Source organism: Vipera ursinii (genome assembly GCF_947247035.1).
Source record: "Vipera ursinii genome assembly, chromosome: 2".
NCBI classification, from domain to species: Eukaryota; Metazoa; Chordata; class Lepidosauria; order Squamata; family Viperidae; genus Vipera; species Vipera ursinii.
Genome location: NC_139513.1, coordinates 173,467,412 through 173,485,235, shown reverse-complemented (window position 1 = coordinate 173,485,235; position 17,824 = coordinate 173,467,412). Strand labels below are relative to the sequence as shown.

Below are 17,824 nucleotides of genomic sequence, written 5' to 3'. Positions count from 1 at the left end.
ACTGCAGTGCTCAAGGCTTGCTTCATTTTTTCCATGGAAATAAATCTGGACATTTTGAGAATGGGATATTTAAGGTAGGGATTTAGAAGAATACTGGTTGAGGCAAATTTGGATGCTTTATTCCTAGCAGATCCATGTTAGGAAGAAATGAATTCTGATAGACTTACTTTCCTTGCTTAAAAAGAAAGGACTGCAAAAGTATATCAACTGACTGGAAGAATTCTTGTGGGCATAGGATGTTTAAATGCAAAAGAAGTGCAAATGGAAGACATCTCCCAGGGGATCACCTACAATGGAGAATGTAAGTCCAATTTGCCTTCCCAAATCGTCTGCTTAATGTTTCCATGAGAAATTGTTTCCGATAAAGATTGAAACAGAGCAAACTTTAGCTGATACGTATATTCCTACCTTAGATAAGTTTACCTGAGCATGATGTTAAGTTTCCCTTGTTGCCTTCTTTCCTTCTCTTTGACACCTGTGTTCTAGATGATGTCCTTTTCATCTCCCAAATAGAATAGATGCCTAGGTGTACACAAACATATATTTACTTACATTCAGGTCTTCGACTTACCATTCATTCAGCGACCAACTGAAGTTATGAAGGCATCATATGGTGGCCATGACCCTCCTTTGGAATTCCCTTTCCAGACCGGCGCTTCTTCCACTCTTTATGACCACATCACCGGGCAGGGGGTTGGACTAGAAGACCTCCAAGGTCCCTTCCAAACCTATGATTATGATTGTGATTGTGATTGTGCAATGGAAAGTTTGGTCACAATCACCGTTGTAAGTTAAGAAATACCATATACGTCACCTGATAGCTAAAGACCCAGTGGCTATATTTACACAACATGCTCGTCTGGTTAGTTATGTGTGACAGAGTGAAAAAGTTGTGAAAACCCAGCCCATTTCCCTGGCCCGCAATTCAGAATATCATGTGAATGCAGAAAAAGGGTTAATTCCAGAAACTATCTGGAGAGCAACAAGGGGAAGGGAACACACTCCGTTCCTTTAATTCTTATTATAAACAGTTCTATGACTGCCTTAAGAGGAAGTTGGAAATCATATCCTGATGGGCTACAGTGTGAAGCGCAAGGAATTTAACACTTTTCCCTGGCGCTGGCAGAACGCATGATGTGAGAGACAGACGAGGGTCTGCCGAGAGATTGAAGTCTACGATATAAGGGGGTTCTTCTCCCTGCTTCAGCAAAAGACGTGGGTTCACGCAACGAAAGAGCTGGATGATTGTTTTGGACACTGAGGTGACCAGTACACAGGTAAGATAGTGGGACATTGAATAGATTGAAAGGACAAGTTACCCAGAGGTCCTTCTACACAGAAGTCCTTTTAAAAAAACTGCCAATTCTCATCTATATATAGAACAAGGTTATTAATGCAGGTCATTTTGTATTCCTTTTGCCTTTTGGTTTGGAGAAACTTTGTGTACAAGGAGCAGTGCGTCTATGCAGGAAATAATCTATTCTGTTTATAAATATCATGAGGGGGTGCACAGCTGTTTAATCTTTACGACAAAATGGAATTGAGTAACATGAAACAAGTTAGTAGGAAATAGGCCTTCCATATCCAAATAATGTGGACGAAGACTTGAAAGCGTCCTTGGCTGATCTTCCTTCCATGCCATTGCTCGTATGGTGTTGTCTCGTGGGGTTGGTGGCAGATTGGTGGTAACGTTGACTGCTTCTCCCCAGTCCTACATCCTACAGGCTCAATTCTCTGTTCAGAAGTAGGAATTCAAATGGCAGTAAAATATTGAACCGATACCAACATTTCTACCTGAGCCAGGCAGAGTCTGCCTATCCGCATCAGACAGGTTAAGGGGTACAGGCTGAGAAACCATCTTTCAGGAAAGATCAAAGGGGAGGGAGCCAGGAATCTGACCTTCTCAATGGCAGATCCCTCAGTGGAGAATTCTACCTGCCCACCCATTCCAATTGCATATGGGTGAAGTTATGTTGCTCTTTCTGGAAGACCTCAAGACGTTTCCTTCAGGGATTCAGGGCAGAGGATGCAAGTTAAATGGATGCAGCCAATCCAAGGAGGACTGTCGTGTGGTTTAGATGCCAATATAATGGGTTTTATTTTGATGATTTGAATCTTTATTTTATGGTGCCTTATATGTTGTTATTTTACCTAGAGGTACCTAGAAGCCTAAGAAGAGGCAGGATATAAGTTATTGCAGTAGTTCTCAACCTGTGGTCTGCAAATCCCTGGAGGGCCATGATGTCATCATAGGGGGTCCGTGAAGGCTTGAAGAAATGTTGTGATTTAAATCTTGAGTTAAATCTTGGGGATCAAAATACAAAAGATATTTAAAGGGGGTCCGTGGTAAAGAAAAGATTGAGAACCATTGAGTTATTGAACAGCAAAAAAATCTATATGATTGCTAGAACTGAAAACAACTCGCTAGTAGAATAATTAAATAAAATAAATTTCCCATGGGTAGCAGTTTAGAGTTTGGTCAGTTCATTTTATAAATATATGAAAGAGAATATCTCACGTGCATAATGGAAGGCAGATATATGTAATAAATTATTATTATCTGTTCATAACAATGTGAAGTCACAGCTGCCAATATCCGTCAAATTCTTTCCAAGAATCTCAGATGTCGTAATGTGTCAGCATATTATCTATGTAAAATCAATTGATAGATGGAAATTTTGTCAATGTGCAGATTTAAAGGTAGTCTTCAATTTATGATCACAACTGAGCCCAAAATTTATGTTGCACGTTTTGCCCCATTTTATATACTTTTCTTGCCAGATTTGTTAAGTGAATCACTATAGTTGCTAAATTAGTAACACGGTTGTTAAATGAATCTGGTTTGCCCATTGACTTTGCTTTTCAGAAAGTGTCAAAAGGTGATCGCTTGATGCTGGAACACAGCAACCGTCATAAATATGAGTCAGTTGCCAACCGTCTGAATTTTGATCACGTAACCATGAGGATGATGCAACGGTCATAAGTGTGAAAAATGGTCATAAGTGTTGCTGTACCTTTGAACGGTCACTAAGGGAACTGTTGTAAATTGAGGACTACTTGTATTATGATCCATGGCAGAAGTCAGCTAGATGTTCAGAATGGATTTGGCATTTTTATCCACCCATCGAGTCCTTTCCAAGGACCTGGGATAGGCAGATGTGGATGTTTGATGGTGTTAAGGGTATTGTCACAGGATGTAAACTGTGTAACTTACTTGCAATTGACTGAGGTGATTTTTGTCAATGCCAATGGTGTTCTAGTGGTGGTCCAATTGTTTTGGGATTGCACCCAAGGTGCCTATGGTACAATCATTTTATTTGTAGGTCTTCGAATTTTGTGATTTTTCTTCATTTTTTTCTTTTATATTCTGTTATCTCCAGGTACTATCCCCTATCCAGACGTCTTTATCATTATCATTATTATGCATTTTTTTAAAAAAAAGGTTTTGTACTGAATGTTATTTAAAATGGTGTTACGTCATAACATACTGTAATTAGTTTTCCATTGCCTTTTTCATCAGGTTGAGAGAAAATGATTGGCCCAAAAATCATGTAGCTGGTTTCATGCCCAAGGCAGATTAGAACTCGGTCTCTTAGCTTCAAACTCGCTGCCTTTCACCACATTACTAAACTGTCTTTTGTTTAAGATCTACCTTTACTTAAAGCCAGTGGCGTAGCGTGGGGGGTGCAGGGGGTGCCGGCCGCACCGGGCGCAACATCTGGGGGGGCGCGCTCGCACTCGCAGCTCTCTGCCCCTGCCTGGCTCACTCACTCTCTCTCACTGCAGTGCTGGCTGTGCGAATCCGATCCGAGCCGCCGGGTCGCCGCCCACTGTGGAGGGGGGGTGCCAGGCGTGCGGTGCGGTGCACGGGTTAGGGGGCGCAAATTACTTGCCTTGCCCCGGGTGCTGACAACCCACGCTACGCCACTGCTTAAAGCCATCCTATGTGAAATCTGGGAAGGAGAAGGAAAAGTTCAGTTTCAAGAAAATGACACTCTGTGTGTGCTGTACAGGAATAGTGTAGCTTTTTAAAACGTTTTCTCATTATCAATACACACTCTGTGGGGGCTCACAAGCAAAACAATCTGATTAGTTTAATGCAATTTCAATTCAGTTCAAATTTGTGGGGTCCTTGTTTCTCTTTGAACTTGTTTGTTTCCTTGCAGATGTTTCATTACCAAACTAGGTAACATCATGAGTTCCTATTAGAACATACATACATACATACATACATAAACATACATACATACATAAATAAACATACATACATACATAAATAAACATACATACATACATACATAAATCCTAAGGGACGCGGTGGCTCAGTGTGTTAGGACGCCGAGCTTGTCGATCAGAAGGTCGGCAGGTTGGCGGGTCAAATCCCGAGTGCCGCGTAACAGAGTGAGCGCCTGTTACTCGTACCAGCTTCTGCCAACCTAGCAGTTCGAAAGCATGTAAAAATGCAAGTAGAAAAATAGGGACCACTACAGTGGGAAGGTAACAGCGTTCCGTGCGCCTTTGGCGTCTAGTCACGCCGGCCACATGACCACGGAGATGTCCTCGGACAAGCGCTGGCTCTTCGGCTTTGAAACGTAGATGAGCACCGGCCCCTAGAGTCGGAAACGACTAGCACGCATGTGCGGGGGAACCTTTACCTTTTACATACATAAATACATACATACATACACCCCAAAGTTCAGCCCAACAAATATTCTCTTCTATCAATTTATTAAAGCCATAAAGCCAGATTAATGCCATTTTATTTACATTCCTTAGAAATAAATACAACCGTATTTAGTAATTCTTTCTCTCAAATAAGAATGTTTAGGACTGCAGCCTTTGTTGATCTATGGGTGAAGCAAAATGAGATTTGAGACTATAATGTTCTGATTTCCAGCCTAGCTATGCTTTTCTTTAAGTTCCACGTTAAAGTTGCCTTTAATACATTACATCTTAATGCTGTGCTTTTTTTTTTGGATTTTGTTGAAATCCTAGATGTACCTTACAGTATATCAAAACAAATATCTATTAAATTTCGATTCTCAGATTTTTTTTTCATTCAAGTTGAGTTTAGGAATTTGGAAATCTGCAGGCAACTGGTTCAGAAGCTCATGCCAAACGCAGAAGAAAAGATCGTCTAGAGCAGCATTTCTTAAACTTTCTTCTCTCAGGACTCCTTCCCACTTTTCAAAACTATGGGAAACCCCCAAAAAAGCTTTTGATTGTATGGCATACATTTATGGATGTTTATGATGTTAAAAGCTAAAATGTACACATTCACTACCACTAGTGCTTCTCACATTTGCTTGAAGGGATTTTAATATTTACTATTTTTCAAGATAGGCTGGCAAATAATTTTGATTTCTCAGACCTCTGAGAGGTCATGAGGACCCCCAGAGATCCCAGGACCATATTTCAAGAAATGCTACTCTAGACTGCTCCTAAGAGCAAATGGTGTAATATTAAATGCATCTTCCTCTTTAATGTATAATATTTTCATGCAAATGCAATAATATAATTGCATTTGCATGAAAATGCAATTATTTTATTGGGGCTAGAGAAAAGAGGTGTATTTGGGGGAATTCAGTCCTTTTGCTCCTGTGCTGCAATCTTGAAAGAAGGGGGGGGGGGAATCCTTCTCTGACATTAGATGGAAGAATATTGGTCAACGACATCAAATAGAGCAATTTTCCTCTAAGCAAATGCTGGTAGTCCTCGACATATCACCAAAATTGAGCCCAAAATTTCATTTGCTAAGCAAGACAGCTATCAAATGAGTTTTGCCCCTTTATATGACCTTTTTGCCCCAGTTGTTAAGTGAATCACTGCGGTTGTTAAGTGAATGGGCTTCCCACTTTGACTTCGTTTATTGGGAGCCAGCTAGAAAGCCTACAGATGATGATCATATGACCCCAGGACAGTGCAACTGTCATGAAAACATGCCAAATGCCCGAATTTTGATCACGTGACCATGGGGGTGCTGCAATGGTGGTTAAGTCTGAAAAACGGTCATAAGTCACGTTTTCCGGTGCCATTGTAACTTCAAACAGTCACTAAATGAATAGTTTAAATCCTCTGCCCATGTGGGTTACAGGGAAAATATTTTTCTCAAGGCCACCTGAGAAAAGGCATGTTAAAATTCTGTTTCACGTCAGACGTAGACTAAATAGTGATGAGTCCCTTCTCAGCTGATGCTTACAAAAAAGCTGAAGGTGACATACATCAAATGCCAATGCATACTTTTGGCTCTTATGGTACAGTGCTGTGTATGGCTAATTAAATGTGGCTTAATTCAGAAGGCAAGTGCATGGGATTACAGCTGTAGCTGGCTTGCATCTGATCTCTTGCAAGGCATATCTGGGGGGGGGGAAATGGAATAAATTGCTTGAAATGAAATTATTTTGGCAAAGTAGCTGGCTGACAGAGATTGCAGACGGTGTAATGATTTTCTGTCCTTTCTTTACCAACTTGTCTGAAAATAGCCAAGTTGGCTGGTTCCAGCCCTCCCACTGCTAACAATAAACACTACTTGCAGCTATTTTAATCTCCTCTTCTGCTCTTGAAAGCCAGCTGTGAGAACAGGGACAGGGAGAAAGGGTGGGGGTGAAAGAAGCAGTGATAAAATCCAGATGGAACTGCCCAAGAAGCCTGGGATGCTCTTGTTTACACAGGAATTAGGAACCTCATCTGTCCAGGGTTTATCTCTTGCTCCCCTTCCCACTCAAATCCCATTGCAATGTTAAGCCAAACCTAAACTGATTATTTGCCAACCATGAAGTTTGTAAGATGGAAACACCCTTCAGGGTTTCTGCCTTGGCTGCTTCTCACTTGTAGAAGAGAGATGTCCAAGGCATTGAGCCATCTCACATGTGAGACTTACATCAGTTTTGTGGCTCCAAATACTGACGTGCAAAGTGGAGTTTTCTCCTCTCATGAATTATGATAATGAAAAAGTCCAAGGGAAGGCCCAGTGCAAGTTTTGTATCATTTGTGTAAACAGGTGGCTTTACTTATTTCGTTGTGCATTCCTTGTTGCTAAGGCCTTATTGGGTTTGAAGCTGTTCATCCTCTGCTTTGTAGGTCTTCCGAGAGGAGGACTTGTTTCTGATCCCCCCTGCTGGCAGCTTTTGTCTCTTTCCCCACAAGTATGGAGCCTCAATCCTCAGTGTTGGTGCTGCTGTTACTGAGCCTGGCCAGGCCAATCCTCTCAGGCCCTGAACCAATCACTGGACCAAGATGTACCCACACTTTCATCTTGCCTCAGCAGAAGTTCACAGGAGCAGTGTGCTGGAGCAGTGTACGTCCTCCCCCTGAACCTCCAGGTCCCAACCGTAGTGAGGTGGAGGAGATCCATGTCCAGCTGAGCCGGCAGCAGGCCCAAATGGATGAACTACGGCGACTGGTGGAGGTGGATGGGGCCATGGTGAGCGAGGTCAAGGCGTTACGCAAGGAAAGCCGCAATGTCAATGCCCGGGTGACCCAGCTCTATACTCAGCTGCTTCATGAGATCCTTCAGCGACGAGAACGGCCAGTGCAGACCTCTCAGCTGGAATGGCGTGTAGCCAATGCTTCTGCTGAGGCCGCACAGGTGGCGGCCAGTTATCGCCAACTAGAGGGGAAGTACAATGCTTTGGCTGCCCTTGTCAACAATCAGAGTGCCCTGATCAGCCGCCTAGAGAGAGAATGCCAGCAAGGAAAAGCCGGCAAGGAGGTGCCCCCACAGGTACTGGCCAGCGGGAACTGGGACTCAGGAACCAAAGAGAGGACAAGAGGGTGGGCAGGGTAGAAGGAAGCCTGGTTTCAGGATTATGAGGATAAATGAAAGCTGATTTTTTTTTATTTGAAACCAGAATTTTCTAAAATCATACTTTCTCCATGGGAAATAAGCAAATCCATAAAATCACATAATTTCAGTCCTGATGTCAGCAAAATCCATTAAGGATTAACAACATATCTATTTTAACCTTGATCAAAAAATCAGTTATATATTCCTTCCTTTTATTTTTAACAGTCTTGAACTTTAGTCCCGTCACATAATGTCCTAAGACTTGATTCTTTTTTATGTATGTATGTAAGTATGTATGTATGTATGTATGTATGTGTCTCTTTGCAGAGAACTTCATAGCTTCAATAATCCTCTTTTGTAAAACCAATATAGGAAAATTATCTAGATCACTCTATTGGTTTGTTATTTGTTTATCCCTTTTAATTTTTAAGACATCAGCTCATTTGTTTTATATATCTGATATGTAACATCTTTTCCCATGTCATTAATGTAGCATGTCATTTTAAAATGCACTTTCAAATCAGTATCAATCAGTCAGATAATTTCTATAGCGCCTTTTAAATACAGTCTATGTATAGAGGCAGACACTCTTAAAATTAACTCCTTTAATGTGATCTTTAGTTCTTTCTAGCTCCCTCTAATGTACAATTTTTGGTCTTATTATGTTGTTTTTAAAAGAATTCAAATGGAGAAAGATATAAGATATAAGTTTCCCCAGGAGAAAGATTTTTATAATTATTCAAAATCATATTTCAAATTCATCTGGACCCTTAATCTGTTTCTAACTTTCCAAAATCAAAGTCCTAATTACTCTTTTGCTGCTTTTTCAAAACAAAAACAAAAAATCCAACAGTTTAAGTCTTTAAATTTGTATTTAAAATTCTTTTGCTAAGAATTTAAGGAAAGGCGCCTGGGGTTTTCAGACTTGACTATCCAAAGATTTCTAATAGCTGAGAAACAATTAACAAGCAATTCCTAAAAGTAGTGACTAGAAAAGGAAGTATGCAAACCCAGTGTCCTTTTAAAGACACCAACCTGCTTTGGACAAAGGTGCCATTCCTTTCTCTCTCAGAGCATTAAACCTGCCAAAGACCTCTATCCTCCAGGCTCCTTGTGGAAAGCAGTTGTCTGGAGCATTTTTGGGTGATCCCAAGTCCTCACCTTGTCTCCAGAGAAATTGTCGAAGATTTGTCCAGTCTTCATTCTGTCACAATTGCCATTCTGCTTTTCACAGAACCATCTTCAGTTTGCCATTTCTTTTCTGAATCCCATTTTTCTCATGGAATGAGAAATATATTCAAGGCCTGATCTTGGAGTCTCCCGGTTATTTAAAACAAAATCCTGCAGAGAGACCTTTTGGTTATCTTTATGTGTGCAAATGCCTGTGTGTGTTTCCCTGCCTTAACAGCAACCTTGGAATGATAAAAGTTTTTCCCACCCCTTTATCTCATGTCTTCAAAAGCTACATACTTGTACATCAGGAACCCAGGAATCCTGATAACAAGAAAACCTAACCTAACTTAATCTAACCTAAACTCTGTTTTACTTCCAGTTCTTGGACAACTTTATTCCAGCTTCAGCTGTAAGCCTTGATTTGTGTAACAACCACCCTCTCTTTCACAAACTTAGGAACTCAGTGAGGTTGGAGCAAAATTCAAACCTGTGCTGAGCTGACTCCAGGATTTTCCAGGGCCATATTTATAATGGTTTGAATTGAAATATTTTTCTGGCTAGACATTCAATTTCTATACCGCCCTTCTCCCGAAGGACTCAGGGCGGTTAACAGGGCATATATAAATAACAGTACAAAAATTAAAAAGAAATTAAACCAATGCCCAATTAAAATACAATGACAATAAAATAGTAAAAAACCCATTAAAAACCCTAATATTCCCCATCAGGCCAGGCCAGCTAGTTCAAATAAGTGGGTCTTCAGCCCACGCCGGAAGGAGCGAAGGTCCGATGCCATCCGGAGCTCAACCGGCAGTTGGTTCCATAATGCCGGAGCACCCACAGAGAAGGCCCTCCCCCTGGGGGCCAGCAGTCGATATTCCCTGACCGGAGGCACCCTGAGGAGGCCCTCTCTGTGGGCACGCACAGGGCGGAGGGGAGTTGACGCCGGCAGCAGGTGGTCCTCGAGGTATCCCGGACCCATGCCATGTAAGGACTTAAAGATCATAACCAAAACCTTGAACCTCACCCGGAAGACAACTGGTAACCAATGTAGCTCGCGGAGCAAAGCTGTAACATGGGAGTACCGGGAAACTCCCAAGACAACTCTCGCGGCCGCATTCTGCACCAGTTGGAGCCTCCGAGTGGTCTTCAAGGGAAGCCCCATGTAGAGAGCATTGCAGTAGTCCAGGCGAGAGGTCACGAGCGCATGAGTGACCGTACACAGGGCATCCCAGTCCAGATAGGGCCGCAACTGGCGCACCAGGCGAACCTGGGCGAAAGCCCCCCTAGTCATTTGGGCCCAATGTAAGAGCAAAGGTGCAGAAAGGTTTTCCCACTGCTAGTTGAATCTCCTTTGGCAAGAAAAACTTTTACCTGCTGAAATTTTATGTGTGCTGCACTGCTGCCACAAGTCCAAGCTCAGAGGAAATAAAATGGTAATTGTGACAGCCTGCATTCAGTCACAGTGGCCTGCTGGCTGTTCATATATCCATGCAGTTACCCAAACAAAGAGAAAGTGAAAAGTGAATGGACGGTGTAGTTTCCCACTTTCTCACAGGAGAAAAAGGGGCTGTTGAGCTGCCATTACAGAGTTTTTTTAGAATACCAAAAGGAATTCTGGAAAGAACTAGAAGGAGAACTTTGACGGAGGAAGTGTAATGGCTGGAAGAATCTAAAATAAGATCAGAATTTCTTAATCTTGACAACTTTAAAACTTGTGGAGTTCAATTTCCAACATGTTGGGGAACTCCAGGAGTTGAAGCCCACACATCTTAAAATTGGGAAAGGTTTCCCAAGGTCTGGAAAAACTGGTCTAAACTATCTAGATTTGTTGTTTTAATAAAGTGTAATCAAGGCTAATCAACAAATTGGACTGGGCAGTGTTATATTACTGCAGACCTGTGTGTCTGAGAACAGTTCCAAAGAAGACTGATAAAGAGAGCTATTGGATGACATCTGGAAGTTTTTACTTGGCAATTTTAGTAGTGTCAGAATCAACAAGATAGCAGATGGAGCACCGCAGTTAAAGCTGCTACCTTTTGCACATGTGTCATGTACACATTCAGAAAGGGCAGGGCTTGCATTATAACGCACCAGCCACCATTCTTGTTGATTTTGACTCCAGCCACCCATGGATACCATTACATTCATTGAAGATCCAAAAAGAAGGATGCCCAGGGGAGCTTTTTCTATTCAACAAATATGAGGGATTGAAGAAGATGGAAGGAAAAACGTGTCAGAGCCAAGGCAGAAATCTTTTCCTGGATTGTCCGAGAGAGAGGACACTGGCCAGCATATACTTTGTCCTTTCTTTATCTCTTGAGCAATTCAAAAAATGTGGATATTTCTGTTAAAATAACATCATTGCCTAGACTATGATACTCGGTTCTCTCTGCAATTTAAAAACCATGTGGCAGCATTACTGGAGGCAAACACTGAAATGCAGATAGCTAAATGTAAATTCTGCTTGCAGAGCTAGACTGGGGAAGATTAAACTAACTGGTGCAATTAGCTTTGATGTGTTTTCTTAATAAATTACCCACATCCAAAAATCCAAAGAAGTTGTTGCACTGTGTTATCCATCAACTCCTATGAACCCACAGGAAGCCCATGTGACAGTAATCATAGGGTGAAAGCCATGTGATTTGCACCACCCACATCTGCAGCATTCCAAGTTAATCTGCTTTCAGACCACCAGGGTGGGATGAGCAAAACACGTCCCCCACACTTCAGATCTAGCATCTTGTTTTCACTTTAATCATCTAGCTCCTTAACTATTCTTTAGAAATAAATACACACACCTATTCTATGGGGGCATAATTCTCTTCAAGTGCATTGCTCTAAGGCTGGGACCTTTTGGTTTCTTCACAAAATAGCCTTCACCAATTTCATGCTTTCCAAATGTGTTGTGGAGAGCAACAGGCAAGTTTAGGATGGGCTTCTACAGATGTAGCCCATTTTCTCCCACATATTGAAAAGATTTGGGTTTGCTCTCTGTAACTGGTTGTATCATAGTCAGCCAACAGCAAGTCTGCTTTGAAACATCCGTTTTCTGGGGAAACATTCCCCCCCCAAAACCAGCATAGGAAGAGTTGTAGAGCTCAGATCAGATGGTTTAAACTGGATGTTGCTCCCTGAGGATATGATTATTGGATGAGATTGCTCCTCCTCTTCACACAGCCACCTTTGGCACCAGTGGTACCTCACAACCCGGCAAGCACCTCCAATGAAAGCAGAGTCTACTTTGACACCATCAATGACATCCAGCGAGACCAGACAGCAACTGCCCAGTACTGGCCTGACAAGGCTTCCTCTTCACTGGATGACACTCCTCTGCTCCCTGCTGTTGGACCCACCAAATCTACAGGTGAGGGAGCACACAACTGCCAAGAAACACAGCTAAAGTTGTGCTTAGCAGTCTGTTGCCATGATGGGAAGTGACCAGATCCTAGGTCACCCAAACGGGGAGGTAAAGTTATTTCCAAAGATGAAGATGTAGCGCTCCTTTACCCACTGGTGAGAGAAATCTTGAGTTACCCTTCTATATGATATTGGTATGATGATTTATGCTTCATTTTCTGTAGGGAATTATTCAGCTATGCAATTACTCCACCTATAATTTGAAGTAAATCAGTCCTGGAATGATTTAATGCTACTTCTCTGTGTAAAATACAGATTAACATGTACAATTCTTGGGATGTTCATGCAGACAAAGCATAGATATCCCAAGAATTCTTTATCTTGTAAACAGTTCGCCACTTTTCTCTGCACTGCTTGATTCCCCTGGCCCAAAATATAAACTGCAAGTGCTTCATGCTATTCCTAGTATACCTTTAGACTGCTAACTAAAGGGTGTTCCATTCCTCAGATTTATTAGTTTGGTTTTGAAAGCTGAAGTAGAATTATAAAACACTATGAATAGCTCATTATAGTTATATTCTTAATGAAGAGTATTGGTCTTATAGCTTCTCCCCACCCAATACTATTCACCCTTACTCATTCATGGGGCCTCCTGCTTTTTCCATAAAGCATCTGTTGACCAGAACCAAATAAAAAATAAAAAATATCGCAGTCTATACTGAAACTACATTCCATCCCTTTCATCTTAGAGAGGCAAGCCCTTGATCTGATGATCTAGCTTGGCTGAGCATCAAACAGTGTTTGCTAAGAGAAACCAGTGATTTATTCATAGGCTTTCAAAACTGACCTAAATGCCAGAACATGGCTTCCTAGTATATAGGAGGCCCTTGGTGCAGGGGAGACATTCCCTCTGTCTGAGTCTTTCTATGGAAAATGTGGTTTATGATTAAAGGCATGCTTACCACAAGGCAAAATATCAACAGTGGTTCCTTAGACCAAAATGTGTTGTTTTTCTAAAAGCCACAAGAGCATCAGTCACTTTGGAATAAGCTTTATTTTGTTTCTTGTGCAGGGCCTTGGCCTGACTGTCAAGCAGCTCAACAGGATGGCCAATCCAGTGGAATCATCATGCTACAACCCACTCATGCTCAGGGTATCATCCAGGTTTGGTGTGACCAGGAATACAATGGAGGTGGTTGGACGGTCATCCAGCGGCGGCAGGATGGATCAGTCAATTTCTTTACCACTTGGCAGGATTACAAGGTTGGAGGATGCGGCTTCTGGTACCCCCACAAAGAGAGGAGCTCTGAGGAGGAAGGATACCCAAATTGTGGGTACAGTTAGGTGGAGAGAATTGCAGGATGCAAGCTTACCTGAAGTTAGCATTGGAGAGCTGAAGTCACCCAGCAGCGCTGAGGATGAAGAGCCATACATGATGAAGCTAGGAGCCAGGTTCATAAACTGAACTTCATTGGGTGGTTATAAGTAGCATTCATGAACCCAAAAGCAAAAAAAAACCTCAGGCTTACATACTTTGGAACCTGGTTACCATTATAGAAAAATGGTTATAAATTTATATTTATCCTCATTGACAAGGAATTGAGTTATCTAACCTAAGATTGTTTGTACTTTAGTTCTTGAGAAAGCTATAATGGATGGATTCTTCCATAATGTTAAGCTATAAATCATGGTGCACAAAATACATTAAGCCAAAAAATACACATTTTGCCTTAGTAGCGTCCTAATGGTTCCAGAGATACCAGATGATCTCTTTGCAAAGGAAGGAGATAGGGTTGAGTCTGGATGGCAGATTATTTTGGGTATTCACCTGGCATGATTGAGTGCATGTTCTGTGAAAGAAATTTGTAATTTCCCACCACAGAAGTACTCTAGAGAGAGTCATCCACCTTAATGACACCTTGGTAATCATTTGCCTGCTGTGTTTTTCTTAGAATGGTTTTGGGAACCTGGAAGGGGAGCACTGGCTGGGCCTGGAATTCATTTACTTGCTGACCCACCAGGGTTCATACATGTTGCATGTATTAATGGAAGACTGGAGTGGGCGACAGGCATATGCTGAATACAATACCTTCGCTCTGGAGCCCAAGAGTGACTTCTATCGGCTACGGCTGGGCAAATATCAAGGCAATGCTGGAGATTCTCTCTCCTGGCACAATGGTCGACAGTTCAGCACTCTTGACCATGACCATGATGCTTACTCAGGTAAGAGGGCATAACTGCTGGCAGAAACTGCTGGAAGGACATATCAAAAACCGAGCAGGAAAGACTATTGGTAAAAATAGTTTGGTGTAATGTTTAAGGACGTGGACTAGAAGCCAGAAGACTATAAATTACAATCTTCCATTAGCCATATAATCTAGCTTGGTGACTTTAGGCCAGTTACTCTTTCTTAGTCCAACTCACCTCACAAGGTTATTGTTGTGGGGAAAATAGGAGAAAAGAGCCTCATGGACGCCTCTATGAATTGTACAGAGAAGGGTTTATACTCATTGTATTTTGATCCCCTTCTTTCTCCTCAGAGCTCAGATTGATGGATGGGAACCTTCTATTTGTTTCCTCATGAAAACTGTGAGGAAAGCTTCAGCTCAACATCAGCCAGTTGAGCTGAGGCAGCAATCAGAACCTGCTTCCACATGATGGTAAAATAGGAGAAAGCTGTTTTGATGGGACTTGGAGGCAGAACTATATCACCTAGAACAGGGGTCTTCAAAATTGGCCCTTTTATGACTTGTGGACTTCAACTCCCAGTTTTCCTCAGCCAGGCACTCTGGCTGAAGAATTCTGGGAGTTGAAGTCCACAAGTCATAAAAGGGTCAAGTTTGAAGACCCCTGATCTAGAATCATTGATATAAATTTGTGACAAAAATATGGTACTCACTTCACATTAATCTCTAAGCTAAATCAACATATGCAGACTATAAGGATAGAGTATTGGGAAAGGTAATTATTCTGTCTCTGAAGAGAATGGTTAAAGGGCTAGCTTATTTTTTCAAAACAACACACTATGTGTATATGTATGTGTTTTCCATATCTTTAATTCAAAAAAACCCAGATTGTTAAATGTACAAAGAGATGAAACTGGTCCCAAGACCAGGATTACATTTATAATCAAATTTCAGCCAGTTTAAAAGATTTTGACCTATAAAGGCCATATGTTGTCTTATGTACATCAAGGAGACTTGGAGGTTTCTATTCTCCTGCAAAATGCATTATCTACTTAGATATGCTGCCTCAGCAGAAACTTTCATTTTAGGAGACAAAGCTAATTTTTTTATTTCCAGAAAATCAAAGATTTCCAGGTAGAAGACTGAAAAGGCCTTGTGCAGCTAATCTGTCTTTTCCTCTTGAAGATTTTTTTGTCGTAATTTATATCAATCATAATAGGGGAAAAATAGGAGGGAAAGAAATAGCAAGTCAGCACAAACTGGGTTTTCCACTTGCCTAAACAGAATTTTCTATTTGGGGCAGAATGGCTGCAAAAGAAAATCCTTGTCTGTTTTATGATTTTAGCAGCTGACTTGTACTCTGGCCCAAGGTATATCATATTAGCTTCAGTGACGTCCATTGGTTTTATTTAGTCTTTAAAACACAGCGTTGGCTCTTATCTCCCATTTTGTTGAGCAGTGGGAAGAGCAAGTATTGTGCTACATTAAAGAACACTGAGAATCTAGAACAGAGGTGTCAAACTGCCGGCCTGTGGGCCGGATGTGTCATGCCGAAACCATGCCTACCCCAGCTCCGGCAATGGGGAAAAAGTCGTGATATGTCGCGACACGTCACAAGATGTGGCGAGCTTGACACCTCTGATCTAGAATGTGCAATTCACAAGATATTAAAGGAGAGCTTAGCAGCAGTAAACTTCTTTAATTCTGCCTCAGATTTCTAGAAGGGTGACTGAACATTTAAAGGATTTCAATTTCAATTGATTATCTTTCTCTCTCTCATTCGTCTTCCACCATTGCAAAGTTGGTTCCAACAGTTTCTTTTTTTCTTCTTCCAATAATTGGAAGTTATGTTCATTCCAAATGCTGCTTGATACACAAAGCAAAACTGGAGAGAAACACACTGCACCAATAAAACATCATCTGATTTATCTACAGGTAGTCCTCATTTAGTGAATCCAATTGGGACTGGGAAGTGGGTCATTAAGCAAAGCAGTTGCTAAGATAAAAATAATCACTGTGTTGTACAGTTTTGTATAGGATAACCTATACCGACTGGATTGGTGAACATTGCTTGCTAAGCCAATGCTACCCAAATTTATCTAATCAACTGATATTTTCTCAATGCAGTATAACATTTAACTCAAGTTTTGGCTTTTGGTATTGTGTAAAGTTTGGATAATATGTAAATGTGTATGAATATATAGACAAACATGCAGCACCACATTAATTAAGCTCCAAATTAAAAGAGAAAGCAGATTATAACTTTCCTGCAATATTTGTTAAAAAATCATAAATACCCATTTTCCAAGGTTGCCTGGAAGGAATGTAAGGGAATTTCTTATGCACTCATATTAAAGATAAAGATGGTCAGCAGCCTTTGAAGGTCTTAAGAAATTGTGGGCACCCTTTTTCCTGCGAAGGAAGCACCATATTTTTTCAGTAATTTTTTTAGAGATTGCATTGAATGCTAACACTAGATTGGGCTGAAGCCAGTGGAAGGCAGGGCCAAGAGTCAATGATTTCCTTCCTTCCTTCCTTCCTTCCTTCCTTCCTTCCTTCCTTCCTTCCTTCCTTCCTTCCTTCCTCCCTCCCTCCCTCCCTCCCTCTCTCCCTCCCTCCTTTCATACCATTTGCTGGATTTGCTTGATGTTTAAATGTGATCTGCAAAAGTCATTTCAATTAGGCCAAGGAACATCAGTTAAGCTCCATGTGACCCAGTGGCTGCCCAGTTTTGCCCTAGGTTACCAAAAGTTAATGGCATCTGAATTCATGGTTTCACGTTCTGATCTCCTCCCCCTCTCCCCCTATTCTTTCTCCCTAGGGAACTGTGCCCATTACCAGAAAGGTGGTTGGTGGTACAATATGTGTGCCCATTCCAATCTCAATGGCATCTGGTACAAGGGTGGTCATTACCGAAGCCGCTATCAAGATGGAGTCTACTGGGCAGAGTTTCATGGTGGTGCCTACTCCCTCCGTAAGGTGGTAATGATGATCCGGTCTACGCAAGGCAACTAAGTTCCATTTTTATCCACAGAAAAGACGGCAAGGCAGACCAAAATCCAGATGGATGTACTTTACAAAAGAATTCACTGAACTCTGGATGCACACCATGCTTTTTTAGTATCTGACCTCAGGAGAAACATCTTTAACTGTCTGTGCAATGCACTGATTGGCTGAGAGCCTTGTACTTCACAGATCTCCCCACACCCACCCACCTGCTTCTCAGGCCATTCTTTCATAAAAAAAAGTATTACTTTTATCTTTCATCAAAAGAAGAAAGTGCCAAAGATATCTCAAATAGTACTTTAAACCATTTTAA

The 17,824-nt window shown here is 41.5% G+C and overlaps 1 protein-coding gene across 1 annotated transcript; it reads left to right on the top strand.

Annotated features, from left to right (window-relative positions):
* Positions 1-1,160: 1,160 nt before the first annotated feature.
* Positions 1,161-17,701, top strand: ANGPTL6 (angiopoietin like 6). Its single transcript, XM_083356895.1, has 6 exons — positions 1,161-1,277; positions 7,081-7,723; positions 12,140-12,326; positions 13,392-13,582; positions 14,272-14,542; positions 17,327-17,701. Exons 2-6 carry the CDS (start codon positions 7,148-7,150, stop codon positions 17,518-17,520), a joined length of 1,419 nt encoding a protein of 472 aa, XP_083213021.1. The 5' UTR covers positions 1,161-1,277; positions 7,081-7,147; the 3' UTR covers positions 17,521-17,701.
* Positions 17,702-17,824: the final 123 nt, after the last annotated feature.

What these genes read in the sequence shown, in the direction of transcription:
- ANGPTL6 (XM_083356895.1), top strand. Translation starts at nt 7,148, where the DNA reads ATGGAGCCTCAATCCTCAGTGTTGGTGCTGCTGTTACTGAGCCTGGCC. An exon ending in GCAAGGAGGTGCCCCCACAG is followed by an intron (nt 7,724 to 12,139) that starts GTACTGGCCAGC and finishes CTCTTCACACAG; the next exon opens with CCACCTTTGGCACCAGTGGT. An exon ending in CCACTTGGCAGGATTACAAG is followed by an intron (nt 13,583 to 14,271) that starts GTTGGAGGATGC and finishes TGTTTTTCTTAG; the next exon opens with AATGGTTTTGGGAACCTGGA.